General features: G+C 41.0%; 1 protein-coding gene across 11 annotated transcripts in view; it reads left to right on the top strand.

The window, feature by feature from the left end:
- IQGAP2 (IQ motif containing GTPase activating protein 2) overlaps window positions 1-23187 on the top strand; it is a 129884-nt gene that overhangs the window by 5484 nt on the left and 101213 nt on the right. For all 11 annotated transcript variants that reach the window (XM_064642043.1, XM_064642039.1, XM_064642036.1 and 8 more), the window contains exon 2: window positions 16896-16995. In XM_064642043.1, the coding sequence (XP_064498113.1) occupies window positions 16896-16995 (100 nt within the window). The remainder of the gene's footprint in view (window positions 1-16895; window positions 16996-23187) is intronic.

Raw genomic sequence — 23187 nt, 5'->3', positions numbered from 1 at the left:
GGTTGTGGTCTGTGGTGGTAATGGGCTGGTGGGGCGGGCAGTGCCTGCAGGGTTCTCTGTGGTGGCTGAGGGCCTTGGTAGGGGGGCAGGAGAGGGAGGAGATTGGATGCTGAACCAAAGGTGTTCATATAAACTCCACACAGCTTCTAAATACCTTTTGAAATGTGTAAGCAAATAAACAGCCATTAAGAACCTGTGCTGGTGGCTGATCTCCGTGTTAAATTATTGTTTTCTACAAATTAATATGCACTAGCAAGAAATAGTTATCCAGAGGAATTATGTCAGTTCTTTGTTATCACTTATTGCCCAAGCTGAGGTTGTCCAGCTACGAATTCTTCAAGAACCAGATTCAAGGAGCACTTCAGAGATCTGACTTTCAACCATTGACAAACTGCTGACAGCCCATAAGACTTGCTGCCTCAAGGTGTGGTCCAGCCCTGCCAGCCAGTGAGGGTGCAAAGCTATCAGAAAGTACTATCCTCATCTCAGGTGCTTGTCTTAGCCTGGGTGTGTGCTCAGCAGTCAGTGGTTTCTGCTAAAATGAGTGATGAAGAATGTGGTCTCTGCCAGTTCTCTCCTGTGGACTCTGACCTGCTTCTTTGAAAGTGCAGTAAAAGCTTTTGTGGCATACAGGAAGGTGTTTAAACTAATTCTTACCAGGTTCCAAAGTCTGAAGAGCAATTTGTAGTCATGCATGCTATCAATCCTCTACTGTCTGTTCCTCCTGAAAATTATAGATATCCTCCTGCATTTGTGCTTAATTTGTAAAGCTGCTCAGTAAACTGGTTATATTTGCAGGATTGGAGCCTCAGAGCTTCTAGGAGCACAACACAGATCCAGGGGCAGCTGGAATGGGGAATTCCTAAACTCTATACAGAAGTGTGCTTCATTAAGGCAACCACCTTATATTGAGGGTTGTAAGGCTAAACTATAGACCAGTAAATGTTTCACTGGTGTTTTTAAGGGTTTGTTTCAAAGATGTTTTGAGGAAATCATAAATATTACAGGAGATATCTGTGCCTAATCTGATTGAAGTGATTAGAAACAAGGTAAAAAAACTTGAAAACTAAACAAGGACACGGGTCTACTTCGCCGAGAACACAATCTTGTGCCTAGGATCATTATCTTTGATGAGAAAAGTTGCTGGTCTTAACTGCCATTAATTACATTGGGATCCAATCTCCTGCCTTGCTGCACGATGCTGTAACTGGTGAGGTTTCAGCAGCCTGAGCATGCCAAAATGTCTTCAGCTGCTGTGTCACACTGCTGTGGTCTTCACCTCCTGCCAATGCTCATATGATGGCATGAATACCCAATCTGTCAGGAAGCTAATCTCTCCTTGCAGAGCTGATTTGCATTGCTGGATTTGCAGTCACCTCTTGGCCTCTTCAAGGGGTGACTGCAGGTCTCACAGCTCTGCTTGCTGGCCGAGGCAGGATGACTCTAACCAGGTGGGACTGTAGCAGGCAGAATTTAAAGGTGTTTAAATTGCTCTGAAGCTGCACTCTGAAGCTGTGATTTTGAGTATGTTTTCAGTCAGCTTTGCTGGTGCAAGAAGCAATCTTGACTCTTCTATGGAATTATTTTTGGCTGGATTAGGTTCTCAGTCTGGCTTGCAGTATGAACCCACAGGCAGGTCTGCCAATATGATGTAGTAGCTGGAGCAGGGGTGAGCACAAGCAGTTGGAGGAATGGGAGGTCAAATTAAAGTTGTGCTACTGCTGCACATAGACATCTGGAAAGCGTGTGTATGGTAGGGCAGGAAGACATGCAGGCAGAGTTCAAGAGCAGACTGGGGCACACAGGAAGGAGCATCACGTGCATCATCATGATCTGCCCCTAGCTGCCTCTGCTGTGGTGCCACTGACACTCTGGTGCCCTGTCTGCCTGCCAGGACTGGAGCTGCTCTCAGTTCTCCTGTTGCCCAGGGAGTTTTGAATTACAGAAATGTTTTTGAAGTAATTTTGTCTTTAGTGCTATAATTTCATAAATCCATGTCAGTAAAGGCATGGCAGTGTTTGCAGGCAATGCTACAGTGGCAAGAAATTGTAAGAAACTGCATGAATACTAGACTACTCAAAGAAAGAAAAATAAATGTTTTTCGTACATAAAGTAAGATTCAAGATGCTTTTTCAACCCTTTTTTTGTTGCTGTTAAAATTACTCTTGACTTACAGGGCCTCAAAACCATGGGGATGAGATGTAACTTGTGGTATGTGCTGCTTATCTCTGGGATTTTTAGTTTTTCAAGCCCAACTGATTTACCCAAGTCATAGCTGGATGGTCTCTATTCAGTGGTAAACAAGTCTTAAATTCCGTATGTTTTCAATACAGTATAGCAGAACAAATAATCATTGAAATATCAGCATGGGTATGCTGTGGTGTAACTGAAAAGGAACATGAACAAGTGCTGTGTAGAGCGGGGATTATGTTTAGATAAATCTGTGACAGAGCTTTTACCGTGCAAAAATGATCAGCTGTTTTAAGAAAACCAGACACATAATAAACATGATTTCATTACATCTGAACTGAGAAGTTGAGCACAGATTTCTTCACTATGATTTAGTGGAGTCTGAGAGATGAACTAGCCTTGGTCTGTCATTTGAAGTTGCATGGCATCTGACTACTGATGGTGGATAGACAGCTTACCATGCATGGATTGCATGTGACTGCCTGCTACTTTGAATTTGTATCACCTCTGGCTATGGTAATGATGTTTAACAAATTGGTTAGAATAGTCCAGAAAATATACAGCTTTTATCACATGTGAAGCAAGCCCCTTGCGCTCCAACTTCTATCTACATACAGAAAATGAGAAGTAAGACCATGTGGTTTTGCTGCAGATTTCACTGATATGAGCTGTCATAGAAAAAATGAACAAAATTTACTGGTACTGTGGGTAGTAACAGGCTAAAGAAGGTCTGCTGGTGTTTTCTATAGCACTGAACCACGGCAGTAACTCTTAAGTAGTTTCTTTTTTCTTTTTTTTTTCCCCCCACACTTCAGCAAAATTAAGTAGCTTCACAAATGTTTGCAGAGGTTTCTGGTGAAAACAGGTGGATTTCTGTAATGTTCATCTGTATTCTTTTTTCCTAAAACCACGTCAGGAAGATGCTGACTGGTAGACTGCTTCCATCCAGGCTGCAAATGCTGCCCATTGACAGGCTTATCTGGTCTTCCCAAAAGGATGAAGAAGTGAGCAGTCAGAATTGGTCTCTGCTAGCTTCTTGGATGCATTTCAGATGCAAATTTACATGTGATCAAGTTATTTTAATATCATATACTCCAGATATAAATTATAGACTTTCTTGGAAGTTGACTATTTGCATGAAAACTGTTACGAAATAGGTAGGAGTTATTTCACTTGTGCTCACACTTCACAGCCTGAGAAATAGTTCCCATATTGAATCGGAATGGTAGAAACTCACCTGGGCAAGATACTGCTCATGGAGTAACTATTTTTTTTTTTTTACATTGCTCTGTTCCCTCTAGCAACTGTAAATACCTTATTATAAGGAGGCTGACCATAGAGTGTTAGTTGGAAACCAGGGCAAAGCTTGGAGGAGGAACTGTTACAAGTCCTAGCAAAAGTCTTGATTTTTGAGGTAGTGCTTCAAAAAAGGAAACAAACTGCAGCTCTGCAAAAGGTTATAAAATTCTATACTCAAGCATGCAAATTTTTTTGTTGAGTAGAGACTTCAAAAATTGCAAACACATAACTTAGTTTGATGTTAAGTTTATGTGTGTTGCTCGTAGCATGGTTGCCATAGCAGTGATTGAATGCTGGTTATGCCTCCTTTCTTTTAGTGGTCTTGGCATTGTTATTTCAAGCAGAATGCTTGTTGTGAGGTGTTTACACAACACTTCTGATGTGCTCTTGATATTTTATTCATGACTGATATTTATTTAGCATTGACATGCAACGCTTTCATTAGAGAAAATTAATTCAAGGTAATGAGGAGACTGTCCCTGTGGTCAGTATTTACTCCATTAATCCAAACTTTACTTTGGGCTCTGGAGTAGCCATAAGCAAATAACCTGAAAAATTAAGTTATTCAAGATGAGATTGACAAAGTTTCTGTCAGTTTAGAGGAAATTCAGTAGAACAAATAGTTATACTTCGAAACTTATGAATGTATGGTTTGGGCAAAAATTTATCTTCTGAGTGCAGCTGTCAACACGTAGTCCTGGAAATTAAGTACTTGGTTTATTGATAAGTTAGGAGGAACATCTGGCACACTCTGTATCTGATGATTTTGCAGTGATATGTGCAATGGTAGATGTGTCATTGTCAGGCAGAGCAGTTTTGAGTCTCAGCAAACAGATACTGGATATACCGAGTGAAAAGCTAAGGGTTTGTCAGTTCTTTTCAAACCTTGCTCAAAAGTTTGTTATTCAAGGCTCAAACTTTTTGTGATTTTTGTTCTCTCCTATGGTTTTAACTCCTCATGATGAAGGAAAAAGTAATTCATATTAATGGATATGGATGTAAATGAGAAATAAGAGTCAGAATTGTCCACAAGCACTGTGGGCAAGTGTCCCACAAGTAACATCTGCCTACCTGTGCAGTGTACTCCTGAAGTGACCTAGCAGGAAATACTGGGAGGAGGTTATGCTGGAGCCAGGAATGCCAGCACCAATACCTCAGCAAACACTTGCCTACTGTGTAGTGGAGGCAGTCAAGCAGGCTTTGAGTGATAACTGAGGTCGTTGCTGACATGGGACTGCCTCTGAACTGGATACCTTCACAGGTACACTGCCTTCCTGCAAAAATTTATCATCTCATGCTTGAAGCAGAAACAAAGAATGTACATCTCCATCCACTGCATCTTTCTGACTCTGTGTGGACCAACACACTTAACAAAGCCGCAAGGTTTTGGGGTGATGTTTTAGCTCTTGAGCCTGATGTTGCATCTCCATTCATTATTTGATGGTTCCTCCTTGTGCTGGGTCATCCCAGCTGCAAAAACAGCTGCTGAGTGCACAGCAGTTTTGGGACATGCTGCACAAGCAGCTGAGCTGCCTTCCTGGGGGAACCAGGAATGCTGGAGGGAAGGTGAAAACTAACATTGCTCTGTTCAGTGTCTGCCTCTGGGTGCGCAAGGGCCCTGCTCATCACCTAAACGTACCATATCTATATGTTAGCATTTTGTAACATACAGCATTTCTCTATGTTCTTGTGAATTTTGAGCCATTTTTTGTATTAAAATAGTTCAATCTCATTCTATGAGTCTGTAGGTGCAAATTAAATTTTCAGTTCTATTATCCCTAATGCTTACAGTGTTTTTTCTCCGCTAAGATTAAAAAAAAAAAAAAAGGCCATTGTGCCTGTAAATCAAGGAATTTGAATTACAAACTTTGAAGATACTGTGACTGTAATAATTATTTAGGAATGAAAAAACAAGCAGTCAGAGGCAAATGTGTTCTCCAGGTTTGAAGCTGCAAATTTGTGGCATGCATATTCACATGTTGTATTTGTATGTTGAAGGGAAAATGTGCTGCAACATTTCAGGTGTTTTCTGGAGCTCCTTTCAGGGTTTGGAAAGAGTGAAGCAGATGGTTTATTCAGATCTTGGTAGAAGGACTCTGCAACAGACTGCCTGGGAAAGAAGCAGGAGATGATGAGTTGTCAAAGGAAGAATGAAGACCAGATATCAGGGCTGAGAGTTTCTACACTGCAGTCTTTCTCAAGATGATTTCCAATTACTCAGTGATTAAGTGGTCCTCTTGCTTATGGCTTTTCCTAAAGAGGTGTTTCAGTCCTCTGAAATTTCATGATTCATAGCAAGATTCCTATTGCTTTTGTCTGAGTTACTCAGTGACAAAACACAGCTTTCTTCTCAAATTCTCTCTTTTACTCCTAATTCCCACTTGTCACCCTACTTGTTCTTTAAGCTACACCTTACCACAACTTTCAGTTGATTATGGTACTGAGGGTTTGGTGATAGGAAGCTTTTTGATGTCAGTTCTCCAATGATCTGAATATTGAATCCATTTGGTAACTCTTTCCTCCCAAACAGAATACTGTGTTGGACTTCTTTCAAGAGGTCTGAGTGGCTCATGCCTTCCCCTTTCTCTTATTTCCCCTGTCCCTGTTTTTGTCTTCCTCCTTTCTTCCATGCAAGAGTAGCCCTTCTCTAATCAGCCACTGGGTAGTAGAGGTTTACTACAAGTCTATCTATAAATCACTGTTCTGGCCCCAAACTGTAATGCAGATCAGCTTTTTGACACTTTCAAGACTGAAACAGAAATTGAACAAGGTCCTGATTTTGCAAAAAATCCTGTGCAGCATTTGCAGGGCATTATCTTAATTGGTTACTGTTTAAATGGCCATCAGTCTTTTGAATTTCTACTGAAGAATAACAACAATGACAGAAAAACCTTGTGTTATGCTCTTCCTTTTGGTCTTCAGCTAGTTTGCTTTTTGGTGAAGCATCAGTAGCTATCATTAGACATGCCTACCTTCTTCAGTCTCTAGGGTTCCTCTTTGCCACAGTAAGCCTTGTACTTTATTCTGATCCTGCGTGTTGGCTAAGATGTCTTAAACAACATAATTAGGGTGATATTACTGCTGCCAGTTTAGAGGCTCTACTATGCAAATAGTAGCTGAGAGGAGTGTAATAGAGGTGTGGGTGGACAAGCCTGAATGTGGGTTTCCTGCTGCCACTGTAGTGAGTTCTGCCTATGCCCTGCCCTTCCTACTGATGGTCTCCAGCCCCACTTTCCTGTTCTTCCACTCTGATTCTGCAGTAGCTTTCTTCTCTGTGCTTAAGACACCAGTGTTGATGGGTGGGGTTGTGGCCACAAGCAGCAGCTCTGTGACTACACATAATGAAAGTTGTCTTTGGGGCTCCACAGAAGGCTGCAGGCACATCACCTTTTCCTGTTAACTTGCTGTGACTCCAGTTCCAACTTCTTGCATAAGGGTGAATGCCTTTTGGAAGAGCTTTTTTTTTGCCTGATTGTCATGGTATTTTACTGTCCACATATTACTCACCCTCTTAGGTAGGTGTGTGTCTGCACTTGACTTATAAATATACCTGCAGTTCTTTTCAGAGAAAAATGAAATATAAACTGCCTAACGCTAGAAATAAATTTGATGGCATTTGTAGACAAGAGACTTGCATTGTCTTCTGACTAAATCTAATTACAGGGTTGATACTGAGACATGTTATAGACACTAATATTTTTCTGTCTGTCATAGTTGCATAGTGTATTCTACTAGCCTGGCAACATTAAACTGTCCTTTTCATTATTTCATTTACAGTCTACTATGTTAAGTTGAATTGAGGTCACAGGACGTAAAATGTAAAGAAATTTAATCCATGGGGTAACACTTTGGCTCTTTTATTGAGGATTTTTAATGTATATTACTAAAAAAACTGAACAGGTTAAACTCAGTGAAACAGAGCAAATGATCATTATGTCAAAGTTCATGAAATTCAAATTACAAATTCTTTATTTAAGAAAACAGTAGATGTATAAAGGTGGCAGAGAAACCTGTGACACTTTACTATTTGTTTTCTCATGAATTAATCTCTGCAGAAGGAAAGCTTGTTGGAAATTCCTTTGGAATATGCAATATGATTTTGAATGCCTCAAGCCTCCTGTGATGTGCTAGTCTGACTAAACAGGCTTTTCAAAAACTCAGTAGGTTTTTTGCATTTTTTTTAAGCCCACATGAAAAATGTCATTCTTGCTGTCATGATCAATCATGGCTGGGCTTCGTGAACGAAGATTTGGGAAGGGCTCTACCCACGTTTTTCACAAGCGTGGCTAAAAAGGCCAATACGAGATAGACATGTCTGATTGCAAAAGGCACAGCAGAAAGACTCCTTAGGTGGTATGTTCTGCAAGGCACAATTCTTTCTGCGTTGCCTTTTCCCCTCAAGAGTGATCCTGCGTGCTTTCTCAAAAGCATCAGCAGCATTATAGATGGTGTGTCTCCAGACCTCCCAATTGGAGGCCAGAGTAGATCAGTTATGGTGATCAATATGGCCAAGGCTGAGATGTTGTTCCAGGGAGTCCTTGTATCTTCTCTTTGGGGCTCCTCTCTTGCAGCAGCCGGTAGCAAGTTCACCATAAAGCAAGATCTTAGGGAGGCGGTGGTCCTTCATCCTGGAGACGTGCCCTGCCCAACGCAGCTGTGTTCTCAGCAACATGGCCTCTATACTTGTGACTGCAGCATTCTTGCTGTAAGCATGTGGAAACTAAACAAACCTTCCAACCAGAATAGCTACATACCAGAGTAGCCTTCTGAAAGCTGCCTTGAAGCTTGGTCATATTGGTGTGTTTGGGCTAAGCACCTGGAGATAGGATGGTCTGTAAGTAAAAGCAATAGCCTTGTTAATTGGTCTTCACTGCCTCACTTGCCTCCATTAGTTTGAGTGCTTCCTTAGGCTTGTGACTTTTTTGGGACTGTAGACTGAGGGTTTATCAGTAAATAATGAGTATGAGTAAAGAGGGTTTTAAAAATGAGTAAAGAGCATTAATTGTGTACTTTGACCTAAAAGTTTAAGGTCATAGAAAGGAGTTAGAGTTTTAAAGATGTTTTTTGAGCATCTGAATCTTGGGGAAACCCCTTGTGCCTTGAGTGACCACCTAGCCAGGTATGCAAAGATAAACAGTTACAATTTTATTAAGGACTATCGCTGGAGACAGTGAGACTGGCAGTTAAATGTAGGTGGAAGCGATTCGTCAGTAGGTTGATAAATTGTATTTCATGTTTGTAATCCTAGATGGTAACACTTGGATTTGGATTTCATTTGCTTCCTTCAACTCCATTACTGTCTCTTTGTTCTTCCAAATATACAGAATAATTATACCGAAGTTAAGATAAAATGAACCATATTATTTTTCTGCACAGGGTTAAAGAACCCTACTAGAAAAGAGATGTTCATGCTCTGGTATCATCATACAATAAGATAATTTCAGAACTACTGAGTGTCTTTTTAATGTTTTACCTCTCTCGAAGTCTCACTTGATGGTACTGTAGAAAGCCTGAGGTTTAAAAGCAGAGTACAGGATTTGTATACTTATAAGCAAAAAAATTAATGTTAAACTTTCTGGCAGCCCATATGATTACTTGCTCAATGCTAAAGCTATCTTGTGTTTGTGTGGTTACAGAAGACTTTTTTTAAACTTTGTGGGAATTGAAGTATCTTGAGACACATCTGAGGAGTCCTACAGACTTCTGCCAGTGTAGGTACTTGACAGACTGAAATGAAGTGGTTTTGACACTTGGCACCAAGAGCATGGACTGCACTTGTGGTTGCATGCCTGTCCCCTTGGTAGGATAGTCCCATGATCTATGTATTACAATAGTGCTCGGTATCTGTAAATAGATGTGGCTGAACTTGTGGTAGCAGATAAGACTGAAATAAGATATTTTTCAAGGAAATGGAGAGAGAAGGACTCAAGAAAGTAAATGTGCAGAATGAGGCTTTGTGGGAAAGCTCAGGAGAAAGACCACCTTAGCAAACATTTTTAATTTTACTTCAGGATGTCTCTTTACTTGGATACCTGTTGTCAACACTCCCATGCTAATGGTGCTTTTTTGTTTTCCCAGTTTGCAGTGACTGGCAGTGAGATCTAGCCCAGAACAGTGGCCCTATAGATCCTGTGTAACACACAGTTTGTGAGAAGAGATATCTGTCTGCTGGCCAGAAGATGCATGTGTACTTTTTTTTAAAAGCTGAGCCTGTATGCTTCGACAAAGAAATAACTAGATTAGGAGAGATATAACCATTTTTAAGGGAGGGGGGAGAGTAGTTCGATGTTGGAAAGATTTGAGAAGTGACATTGTAGACCCTCATAATTTAACTAAATGTATTAGTCTACTATCTCATGTGAATCTGCCCTCCAAGTTCACAGCTGTGGTAGGTTTCTGAGTGCTTGCAGTGTTTGCCTTTGTCCAGAGCCCTTTCTTGTAGCAAATGTTCAGGGAATGGATTGAATACCCTTAACTGGAGACAGAAAAAGGCTTAGGCCACCTGATTTCATTGCTGTGGGACAAGTGCTAGTTGCTTGTGACTGTGCTCTTTGACAATGGAAATGTATAGAAAGCTGTTTTCATTAGGGCCTTCAATTTTTCATCCAAAGATAAATGAATTCCAGCTTAACAATATATCTGAAGGTATAAAAAACCTTAATAAGAGAACACCTGCAATAGGTGTTTGGTGCTGTAAAGCTGTCTTAGTAGCCTATTGAATTACCTCTATTCACACAGTTATAGTTGGCAATACTTTCTTCTGCGTATTTAATAAATTGTTGCAATAGATACCTGCAAGTTTATATTGGGAGTGGAGGTTCAGGGAGGAACTCTGTCTGCCTGTAGCTTTGAGTTGTTTTTCTGATATCTGTACATGTATCTTGTTCCTGTATTTTGCAGCTTCCTTGGAGTGCTGTGAGTTCCTGCCTCACAGCAGACAAGACAGCTCAGGTAGCAGCGAGGCTGCCTCACAGCATTGCCAGCTCAGACCTGCTCTGGTTACAGGGCTTGGCTGGCGCTATGTTGGTGCAGTGCAGCAACTGAATATGCCAAACTAGGAGTGATTATGGAGTTGAACTGCCCTGGGCAGATACTCTTGTGGTGCTGAGTACCTGAAAGTACCAATTTTACTAGGAATAAGAAGATGATACTGAATTTACTAGCCTCTTTCAAACTAGGACAAAATAGTTATATGCTGTTATATAACATAATGTCTTAAATCACTGTGACCATTTAAAATACAACTAGTTTTTTCTTGAAACTACAGCACTGAAGTGTAATGACAAATGCTTAATGTCCTCGCAGTATAGGCAGACATAAATGGGATGCTGCCTAGAGCCTGTTGTGCTGGGCTCTTGTATGACAACATGACTCTGTTAAATACTTTTGACTGTACTAATACTGGGTATGCAGGTATGAGCTTGGATGGAGGAGGTAAGAAGGTATGAGGGGGGAATATACAGAATTTGCAGAATTTCTCACTGGTGGATTGAAATACTGCCTTGCCTTGCCTGCTGTATGTCCTGGACAGCAGACAGCTGAGCCTGCCAAATGTGCTTTAGCTAATGTTTAATTCAAACACTCTAATGAAAAAAAACTTTTATCCCAGCATTTTACAGTATTTGCTCCTGTATATTTTTTTTTTTTTTTTGCCCCTCAATCCTGACTTCACAAATTCTATTCCATCACTGTAAGAGGATTTTGTTCTCTCCATCATCCGTTATGTCTTGTGCATTGAGCTACCCTGTTGTGGTGCCAAAAGAGCCCTCCTCCTCTGTGCTCACGTCTCACTTTTCATGGGAAAAAGTCTCTGGTGGCAGAAAACTGAGGGGGATTGGCCCTGAGAAATAAAAGCCTCTGTTCCTTTCTTTGCCTTCTTCAGTGTAAGAAGTCCTTTGGTATGTCTGTGGCAAATGCCTTATTAAAGGGTCTGGCTCCTAGAAGTAGCCATGTGTTGTTCTTGAACTATTGCAGATAGTCATATGTCTGAGTGCAAATGAATGACCAGGAAGCTTTAAATGCTGTTGTAGGTTTTTTAGGGGTTTTTTTCCAGCCTCAGTTTTTAAGATAACAAAAACTGTTTGGGAAATGGTTATCCCTGAATAACTTAGAATCATGCCTCATAAAGTGTTCCATAATTTTGTATTCAGAAATTGAAACAAATGTTGCTTTTCCCTGCATACTCTTTCGTTACATATTACAGAAGTTTTAATTTTAGCATAACTTACAAGTACAATCCATCTATCTGTGGGCTAATTTGAAAACTGTTGCAAATTAGACCTGTGAAACACCTCTTAAATTAAACTCAGATCTAAACTACTGTGACCGGCAGGTCAAGTGAGGTGAGTCCTCCCCTCTATTTCAGGCTCATAACACCCCATCTGGAGTACTGTGTCCAGTTCTGGGCCTAAGCATAAGAAGGATGTGGACCTGTTAGAGCAGATCCGGAGGAGAGACATGTAAATGATCAGAAGGCTAGAACACCTCTTCTGTAAGAAAAAGCTGAGAAAAATAGGATTGTTTCACCTGGAGAAGAGAAGTCTCCAGGATACCTTATTGTGGCCTACAAGAAAGAGAGGGGGCTTTTTTTACAAGGGCATGTAATGTTTGGACTAGGGAGAATGGCATCAAACTGAAAGAGGGTAGGTTTAGATTAGACATTAGGAAGAAATTCTTTACTGTGAGGTTGGTGAGGCACTGACAAAGGTTTACTCAGAGAAGTTGTGGCTACCCCATTCCTGGAGGAGTCCTAGACCAGGTTGGGTGGGGCTTTGAGCACCCTCTTCTAGTGCAAAGTGTCCCTCCTCATGGTGGGGAGTTGAAAATAGGTGATCTATAAGGTTCCTTTCAACTCAAACCATGCTTCAATTTGATAGATTTCCAGTAAACTCAGGATCAATGTAGATTATCTCTGTGATCCTGGAATCTCCAAAATTCTTGCCATGGATATGACATGAGGGTTAACTCTCAACTGGATAGCATTTATTCAGCCAGTATTTGTTCTTAAAATTTTTTGTGTTAAGTGACCACACCTTATGTGAACCTGAAGTTTTGATTCTTTCCAGACTGCTAGTAAGGTCATGGCTCCAGTGGCTCTTGCACACCTGGGCTGGCTGCTAGTTTCAGTAATAATACTGTATCTCATTAAAGAAGTGGTGGCCCTATTTCTGAAAACTTGCTCTAATCCAGAAGGTTGAAATACCTTCATGTTGCATGCTAATGTTAGTTACTAAGTCAGACTTAGTAAATCCTGCATGCACTATGTTGACTGTAGGTACATGGAGCACCTTGGGTTGAGTTAGCAGCTTGGTGGTCACCAGTTGACATAGCTCTAAGTATTTGCCAACAACTTGAGTGGCTGTCTTGGATCAGGGTACACCAGAAAGTTTTTGTAATTCATAACCAAAGCCCAAACATCAACTAGTCCTATCTACTGCCTACACAGGATGATTGTAGATAAAGATGAAGGTGCGCCTAAGTGCAATATGTCAGCTGATGGAATATGATCAAGTCTCTCAATTTATGAAGACCCCTTGGTAGACACTGGGGGTTTTGTGTTAAATATGTGGAATAAGCATATGTAGGAAGTTGCTAGTAGAATATAATTTTATTTCCATTGAATCAGTTGTGGGAAGAATCAGAAAATTTGTGCACCATACTGATTGCCAGAGTAAGTTTGTTAGGTGTGGCAATTTAAGCTTTAGTACTGCCCACTGGTCCATATGTTTCGTATACACTCTTCATTTTGTGCTTTTTCTATGAAGAAATATCTATGAGTGGACTTAGTGTCTTACCACACATGTTTTGTGTCTACTGACTGACAGGGTGACAACATTTAAAATGAATTGAAATAGAGAGCTTTTAGGCAAGCACTTTTATTACTTCTTGTCAGTAGTCCAGACATATTCTTAACGTTCCCTCTGTGAGGGAGTATTTTAGATTTTTTCTCTCAGTTTCACCCCAAAATTTACATAATTGATTAATTTAATCATACGACGTTGTTTAGATGTCTCTTTCCTGTATAGCTGTGATGTAGTGCATGCCTTGTTCTGTGGTATTTCGATCTTTTCAGCAGCAACGTTTTGTCACTGGATGTCCTCAGGTAAAGCCCAGCCTGGCTTACTCTGCCACATAACACCCTTTATTGCAGAACTCTCTTCCCTGTGAGCTGACCATTATCAAAAAGTTACTGTTACAGCAGTGGTGTGTTTATTCTTTCATCAGTTTTCCCAATCTTCTGACTAATACTTGCCCTGTTAAGCAAAAAGACTGAGTTTTCTGTCTTCAAACCAAGCTCATTTGTATGTTCAACTTGGGGTGGCTGGCATGATGGGTGCTCTCAGGGTGTTTGAAATTATAGAAAGCCATATGCAGGGCCCTAACCAAAGACTGAGGCCTTTGCCAAAATATGTTATAATGGACTAGACTTTTAAGAACTCAAGTCTTCAAAGTAATTACCTCTGCAGCTCAGTCCTGAGGCCACCTCTATCCTGCAGGTTGTCATTTCTGTTTCTAAAATTGTGTCTGTAACCACTTTTGATGTGATAGCACAGTTGCTTTGAAGTTAATATATGCTGGAAGGGGAAAGTGTGTAATCAGATTTATCGGAAGCTGCTGTTGCAAGACACTCCTCTCAGCATTAGCACTGTACGTGTTGACATTCCCTATGCTCTGTGTTTCCAGTGCTCAGATATTCAGCCTGGAAACTTCAGCGGCTTTGGCCTCGACAGGAAAGAAGTCTGATTCCCAACCTGTGAGCTGCTGGTATCTCTTCTAGACAGGATCTGGCTTTTTCACTTCTCAGTGTCTACAAATTACTTGTTCTTGAATCATTCTGTCATTCTTGAAGTGTTTCCTGAGCAGAGCAACTATTACAATCCCAGAATATCTATTAATGCCTGAATCAATCTTTGCAGATAATTTCAATGAGGGATTTGAAATGGGCCAGGGCTGCTTGATCTGGGATGTCTGAGAATGGGAGGCACCTATCAGCTGTAGATCCAGGACTAGACAGTAAAGCATTAGTGTTATTCAGATTAATTCCTAGAGTCATACTTATCAAATGGGTCATGCCGTTTTCTTTCACCTACCTTCTGACAAGCTGCCTTTTTTGCTGCTTTGGTTATGGATGTGGTGAGCTGTGTTTGGAGGGCAGGAGTAAATGGCTGTTTAACAATTAAGAGGAACAGGGCATGGGGACTGTCATGGAGGATAAAGGCTTGGTCTGGTCCCACCCTAGCTGACAGGACAATCGGTTGGGATCTTCTGATGGCACTTGTCTTCATATGTGGGCTCTCATAGCTGTGGAGAGCGTTTGAAAAGTGGCCTTAGAGCTCAGTGCTGCAAATACTAAAGTGATAAATTAAGTTTCAGTGTGATGTTTCATCAATACTTCTCCCTCGCTCTGGGGAGTGAGGAGCCCTCCGCGGCTCTGTCAGGGAGTGGGAACAGCCTGTCCTGGATGTGCTGACAGTGGTGTGGGTAGAGCAGTCTCCATGGCCAGTTTGCCAGACTGAATATTTTACTTTGCATCTCATGTTTGCCTCCAAACTATGTTTTGCTTCATGACAAGTGATAAGCCTGATTACAGTGTCTGAGAGCTCATTTTAGAGTCAGTCACACTTATTGGAGCTACCAGACTTAAAAGAAACTCTGAGCAAGACATGAATTTGTTTGATCAGCGTATGAAATATCTGGGTAATTAGGAAGACCAATGTTAACAGCAAAGGAAGATGAGAGATAACAGTGCCTGTAGTGATTAAAACTGAAACTACAAAGCTTAAAGCAGCTATATGAGATGTTAAACATGTGGTAGCATCAGTCCAAAATGTGGGCAAGTCGCTTTTTTTGTGTCCTCAGTGAATGTATGTGGGATCTGGGGATTTTTTTTAGCTTTTTTTTGGTGGGTTGGGTTTTTTGTTGTTGCTGTTTTGTGTTTTTGTTTTATTTTTCTTTTTGAGGTACAGGCTTGTATGTATGCAAATATTTGTAAAGCCCAGAGTCTTGCTGGTTTAAAGTGCTTCTTACTTGAGTTGCCTGATTCTGTTACCAGAAGGTGTTTACCCACTACATGAGGCAGTTGTATTGGGGAAAAGCTGAGAACTTGCTGATGACATGCCCAGTCTGTGTGGGAATGGAACTAACAAAGCATGTTGCAGTGCATTTGAGGAGGAGCAGGGCCTGTGTTTTTTTTTACTGAAGATGTGTCTTGATGTTCTCAGCTAGCAGGCTCATGGGCCACCGCAGAGAGCAGCTGGCGTTTCCGTCCCCTGTGTTTCCGTCCCCTCCCTTGTGCCCACACCATCATGCCTGCAGGTGCACAATGGCTCAGATCACAGACCCAATCTTCCTAGAAATGGGTCTCTTTAGCTAGGGCTGCCTGTTGTTCTTCACTGATGCAGTCACAGGTCTGCCAGTTCTGACATGAGAGGTGGTGTGAGTACATGGCTGAGAAATATGAGGAAGGGCAGGACCAGGTCTTTCCACAGAATAACAGAATCATTGAGGTTGGAAGAGACCTTCAAGATCATGTAGCCCAACTGTCAATCTAGCACAAATAGGGTGTAATTTTGGTAACTGGTTTATGCTGAAGGCTATTTCCAAAAGCCTCACCTGCTGTGGCTGAAATTCAGCTAGAAGTCAGCACTCATGGTCCTTCAGATTCATTGCTAGAAACACTTGGAAGAATTGCAGAGGTGCTCACAGAGGCCCTCTATACCCTGCAAAGAGAGGGAGACCAATCACTGGATAGTAGTTGTAAATAATCAGGGCAATTTGCAGCTAGAGAAGTGCACAGACATACTCAATAACCTGGGAGAGTGCTTTTATGGGAGGTGATGTGATTGCATCAGTAAGTAGGAGATACCACAGCTTATTTATTTGATGACAACCGTCATCATCCCCCAGGAGTGGGAGGCAGCTCAGCCTGTTGCAATCTCATGGCTCCCTGAAGTGGCAGCCAATTCCCAATTTGTCCTTGAGATACCTTTGCAGTATGTTGCCCTACCATTGAGGCTCTGCTTATTGTGGGGCTGCTTCTTCCTCTGCTTGCCTTGAGCTTCCTCATGAGAGTCGTCAAAGTCCTGTGAGGATGTGTAAGCTGAAACTTCGCTGGCTCCCAGGCTCAGCCCTGCATGTTTGAATGCTCCATCCTGCCCCCAAAACAGACAATGGCCTAAGAGCAACATGTGTCAAAGAAGTGAAACTTGAGGAATTCACTGTAGAGAGAACAGCATACTCTTCGTGACATAAAGATCTTTGTAGACTATGCTATAAAGGGCCTCTTTTAAAGAGAAGTGATACTATTTTAATTTCCCTTCTTCAGTAATTTGCCCAGGTTCTCAGTAAAATTGCTCTAAAAATCACCCCTGACTCATGTGTAACTTGGTATGGGTTTCTGCTTGCAGCTATTGTGGATGATGAAAGACTTTCTGCAGAGGAAATGGATGAGAGGAGGCGTCAGAATATTGCTTATGAGTATCTGTGCCACTTAGAAGAAGCAAAAAGGTAAGTAAATGAAAGCACATTTGTTCCCGGCCTCTAAATAAGGAAGTTCAAGCCTGTTGTTTTCTTGAGCATTGCAATTTTTATTTCAATATCTCAAATTATTTGGATTAACTGAATGTTGGAATTTCATAGCACTCAATATGAGAAACTGATGCACAATGAAAAATCTGATTAAAAGAAGGATTTAGAAAAAATCAAGACATCCTCAAACTTACCATGGTGTTCATCTTCAGTGAAAGTAGGGGCTGGGTAATGGAACATGAAGCTGTGATTTTTGAGAAGCTGAGACAGGCTTATATGACTAACTGAGGTAAGTATTTTGCTCCTGGCTCTGTGGTTGTGCTCCCTTCTTGGCGCTAGTGCTTGTAGAGAGACTCAGGTTGCTAAGATGGCAGAAAGTCACCTGGGCTCTTACTGATTTAATAATCGATATCATCTCAGTGTTACAGTGCTAAGTGCAGGAGGGGCATAAGATAAGATGTACCCTGTTCTTCCTTTAGTTCCTCTAACTCACTGGACAGCAGTATTCATCTCTTGAAGCCTGTAATGAAACACTGATTTGCCAGTGTAGAGGGATTCGATCACTTCATGCAAATGTACTGTGCTATGTACACTGTATTTTCTAAACAAATATTCAACAGCATTTTCATAATGACTGAGCAAGGAAGCAAGGTACAATATCCTGGTGCTTTTGAAGTAGCTTGAAGTGCTTCTATTGTTGTATGTAAAAGCATATTTTATATTCAGTCTGGTCAGACTTTTTCAAATATGCCTATTGTACTCAAGTTATTGCTGTGAGTACCACTGGTAGTGTCTTGCTTGTGCTCTGCATTTGTTGATGATGCTGTTTTTAATCATAAACTTAATTTGGATTACTTTCCTAGTCATTTCTATTGAGAAAAGAAAACTTGAATCCTGATTAGTAGTGCAAACTATGAAATCTTAGTGCAATGACAAACCATAGGACCTTTGTAATGGATTACACCAGTGTACTTCAGTCAGGAATCAACCGTTAAATGATGTCCTGAGCCTTGTTTCTACACATTTTCCCTCACGATAGCTGCCACTGGTTTTGTCCTAGAGGCTTTGTTACAAAAATTAGCCATTCTTGCTTCTTTTTCACTACTGTCCCATTTGCTGTAGCAAACATTGCTTCCTTTGTTCTTTGCTTCCTCTTTCCCTTGCAGAGTGATTGCCTGTTCAAATATTTAAGGTGACAAGTGTCTTACTGCTGCCAGATAGGACTGTTCTGCTCTGAACACTCCTGTTGCCTCCATTGTTCCGTTGTAAGAGATTGTCCTCAGTCAGCTGAATCAGCTCATTATGCTGGCAGGCAATTCTTGCTGAGTCAATTTTCTAGTGAGCTGACTGGTCTGATCCAGGGGTCAGAGGAGAACCTGTGCTGGCAAGAGGAAGGGGATGGGGTGCAGCTGCACTCTTGAGAGAGGGGAGGGAGCAGGTCTCATTTGCAGAGATGTTAGATCAGCTTCACCATCTCTGGAAACTCCAGTGAGTCAAGGTTGATTTTACTCAAGGTTTCTACTTGATATGTTGCAACTTACCTATCTGCTGCCTTATGGAATTTAATCTCCGAATCCAACCTTTTTTGTTTCTTTTACTATTATTACTAGTTTATCATCCTGGCTTTATCATCCTTTAACCTTCCCCTTTCACAGGGCTACTTGTCACTTTGAACTCAAGTCCTCCAGTTCATTTGAAGCAGCTCCCTTGATTTTTCACAGTGAAGTTATTTTTACCATTAATGACTTAAATTAGCATTTATTAGGAGTAACACCCTCCCCTTCCTTGTGTTTATTTTCATAAAATGGATTCATGCTAGTAGCAAGTTTTTAGAAGAAACGCTCTTTTAGCTCTGCTAGCCCATGATGGGACTTCATAGCCAAAACAGTTACTCATGGAATTGTTAGGTACCTAGAAGCATTTCTGAATCTCTGTTTGGAAAATCAGAATATGCAGGTCATATTCATGAGCAATGTTTACTACTGCATGAGGTGGGGATGAGTTCTGCAGTGTAGGGAGCCTTGTGCTTCCCTTATCAAGGGATTGGTCTGTCATAGGTGGAGCTGATGTGGTGGCCCAATGCTGCTGGATATCCTGTCCTCTGTCTCAGCACACTAGTCCCTACTGCTCATTAGGGAGGAAAGGGTGGTGATACAGGGTGTGGTGAAGGTTCTGGGAGTGCTTTTGGGTAGACAGAGCTGCTGTGGGGGGGAAGAGAGAGTGTGAGGGAAATTTCTCCCTTCACAGAGCACTGTTGAGATAGTTTTTTTGCACCGTGAGACTTTGGCCCAAGACGCTCTTACTAATGTAAAAACAACCTAGCAACAAACACATACAAAAAGGTTGTAGAAACAAGGAGAAATGCCTGTGTCTCGTAGCTGTGTAGCCCCTAGCTATGCTTCCTCAGGAGGTGAGTAATGCTGTCCAGGGTGTCCAAGCTGATGCCAGGCCTAGGCTGGGGTGTCAAAGGTGCATGTCCTTGTTTTCCTCAACCTTAACCTGACGGAACAGGAAACAAGAGAAAATGCTGCATCCGTAGCATAACTGCTCACTGCACAGCTATTGCTTCTCCGTGTACTCGATTAGGAGTGAAACACATTGATGTGCAATCTTTGTTCTGTGCTTGCACAGTTATAGCATTTTCTTTGTCACTGCAGAGCCTGAACATAACCAGGGACTCTGGAAAGCAAGAGGCTCAGAGTGAAACAGGGTCATGATTCAGTCAGCAGCAAAATGAGACCAGCTCAGGAGGCTTGAGTGTAGGAAGCAGGCTACTTCACAGCACATGGTGAATCCTGCCCTTCAGCTGGGCTGAGGGAGCAGTTTCACAGGATCCAGCTCATGGATTGGCTATTCAGAGAATCACAGAATGCTTTGGGTTGGAAGGGGCCTTAAAGATCACTTAGTTCCAACCGCTGTGCCATGGGCAGGGACGCCTTCCACTAAACCTGGTTGCTCCAAGCCCTATCCAACCTGTTTCTGAACATTCCCAGGGATGGGGCATTCCCAACTTTTGCTGCTGCTGAATGGAGGGGTCCCAGCTGGGTTCTCATCCCTCCTCCCCAGAGCTGGAGGAGAACCTGTGGGATGTACAGGGCCCCTTCTGCTGCTTTGTACTTCCGGCAGTGGGTCTGAGTCAGAGAAGGCAGGATGGTGCCTCCAGCCCCAGGTGCACAGCTGGTTGTGAAACTACGTGGAGCTGTGGCCTGCTTGCTGCAGCAGTACCCTCATGAATGAATCTTAGGAGTGGGAACTGCCTTTGACATTTAATCTCTGTCCTGAATGCTTGGAGAGGACTTTTTAGTGTTCAGGACACCATGGATATCAATGGCAATTTTTCCATTCAGTTGGCAGCTGCTGAAATACTGTTTCAGTAATATATTCAGTAAATATTGTTTCAGATAATCAACTGTGTGCACATACAATAAGTTTTGGACCATATTGAAGAGTAATAAATACTGAAATAAACAATAAATTGCAAAAGACTGGGGCAGAAGAGGGCTAGAACAATACTATGCCAGGAGTTATGTTTTGTTTCTCACCATATTTGTAATCAAAACACTATTATAGAACAGCCTTGCATTTTGAAATTCCAGAGTTAATTAAACAGGTGAAGAATGTGTACTTTCAGCTGCTTTTCAAACCACTGTTTGCACACTTAATTCCTGTAGCCCAGCTTTAATAAAAACTTTGCAAGTTCAACAAGAAAGGAGAATCCTCTTGCTGCTAGCTGATGCTTCTGCAAATACCTTCTGTGCTAGGCACAGTATCTGTTATACATATACAGCATAGGAAATTGTTTTTTAAACACAAAAGCAGGCTTGTAATATCTGCAGAGGCCAGTAGTGTTTGATAGTGTTATATTTGATACTGGAGAAAAAACATTTTGTTCTATTAGATTGCTGGGCCCCTTTCTTCTGAAAATCACACATCTAATAAAATGAAGTTTTGGTTGCTTATATATATATTGTTTGATTTATTACTTTTGCCTTTAAGGAAAGTTTCCTGCATACTAAAAAAAAAAAAAAAAAAAAAAAAAAAAAGGTAGCAAAAAAAGGATAGCATCAAGTATCCTTGAACTTCTAAGAACAAAAAGTCAAGAATAAGCAATTAGGAGCAGGGATTTTCTCCCCTCAAGCAATGCAGCCATGGAGGCCACTAATAATGCCCTCCAAACATTACTCTGATACATATCCAGTATAGTTTGGAAAATTTTTCTATTAAATAACAAATGTTTAAGGTGGGCATGAGCAGCTGTCACAAGCCCTAATATCTTATTGAATTAGATTAATGTTAACAGGTAGAATTTACCACAACTTCCTCCTTTCCAAAGGAAATACTTAGTACATCAAATTCTGCCTTTGGCTTTTGCTGTTCTTGTCTCTTTGCAGATGTGTAATTACTGCATTGTAAAGGTAATACAGATTTGAGGGGTTTAAATTGTGATTGAAGCTTTGGCATATAAAGCAAATCAAGTTTACAGTAAATGTGTTGTGGCTGGCTAAGGTTATAATCATCCATAGTTAAGCAGATATTATTTCTCTTGGCTTCTTATAATTTATACCTTCTTATGCTAAGCTTAAATTTGAAACATGGAAGACCTCATTTTACTAGCCTTGTCTTTCTCGTCTTGAAATGGAATACACGTTGTTTCACAAAGCATATGCTGCAATTTCATAGTCAGAACTGCCAGAATTTTTTTTTATTTTTCTTGCTCAGCTGTTCAGTAAGGCAGGAACTTGTGTAAAACACTGAAGGTTTAGCTTCAATGTTAGGGCCAAGAAGACACTGTAAAAGAAAACTACACAGGAAATTTCTTTTTGAGAAGTCTTTTTTTTTATTTTGAAAATGTAAATTCTCATTCTTTCCCAACTTTACTTTCCCATTTTATGTTCTAAAATTTTCCTTCTTCATAGTGTTGGTTTTTATTGAATTGGTTTGCAATGGCTAATTGCAGTATTGGTCACTGATGACATGACAGTTTGAAGCTGCTGTATAAAAGTACATGCAGTTAATATGCTTAAAAGGTCAAACCCTAAAGTGCTTAATTGGCTTCAGTTAAAGCCAGCAGTTTTGCAGTACAGAAGGCTAAAGTTGCCAGGACTATGGGACCATGGAGAGTGGCTTTGGAGTCCACCATGTTTCTGGGCAGGTACTGGGGTCCTATGAAATCTTGGTACTACAAGTGAATTCTGCAAGGTTTCCTGCTGCTGTTTCTTCATGGGCAAAATTGTAGCAACTCTTCACCCTGGTGCTCATAAGTGAATTAATGCTACTCAAATGCTTTCAGACTACAGGAAATCTTTAAAGCTCTGTGCTTATAGGTAAATGTATAATATTGTAATCTAGCTGTACAACTAGCTCACTGTAGGCAGAAAATATTAAGATATTTCTTAGTAATATTTTTTTTCTCGGTTTGTCAAAAAAATCTGGGAGTGGTAGCCTGTCATATTGTAGATTATGAACTTTGGCTCATCTACTCTCTCTGCTTCAAGATGAATATAGTACCAGTGAGCATGGCTGGCAACAACTCTGTGAAGGCCAAGTGTTTGAAATGAGGGTACTTTATGAGGTGAAATTCTTTGAAGAATCCTACTTAAGCTGGGATATACCCATTGCTGAAGTAGCTCGGTCCACACAGAGAGATTGATCAACAAGTACACTTATTGTTTCATGTCTTGCTCCTCAGCATACTAGACTGCTGGCTACTTTGTTTTGGCTAGTTATACAATTGTGCAGATATAGCAGAGTTTTCATATGCAGCTGTCAGCAGTATCAATCAATCCAATAATTGCTTGGATAGTGACATTTGCATATGAAAAGTCTTAACAGTGAGATCTGAAGGAGACAGAAACGTTTGTGCTGGTTCCTGTACAGGATGCATTGACCTGCTCACTGGCATGTTGAGGTAATTTGTGCACATGTAATGGGTCATTGCTCAGTCTGTATAGTTGCAAAATAATGATGCCAAGTAATGACGGATGTGACCTTTGTTTTTTGCAGACTAGACCATATGGCACTTGTTCCATAGCATGTACTGAAGCTAATAGTACAGTCTCTTCAGAGCCCAGTTAGTTTTCTTTCTCAAAGTTTCCACCTTTCTTTTAGGCATGACCCTCTTAAAAAAGGAATTGGGATTTCTTCTTTTTTTTAAATTCAAGAGTGAGAAAT

The sequence above is a fragment of the Pseudopipra pipra genome, chromosome Z (assembly GCF_036250125.1).
Source record: "Pseudopipra pipra isolate bDixPip1 chromosome Z, bDixPip1.hap1, whole genome shotgun sequence".
NCBI lineage: Eukaryota > Metazoa > Chordata > Aves > Passeriformes > Pipridae > Pseudopipra > Pseudopipra pipra.
Note: the sequence above shows the minus strand (reverse complement) of the source record. Positions and strands in the feature narration are given on the sequence as shown.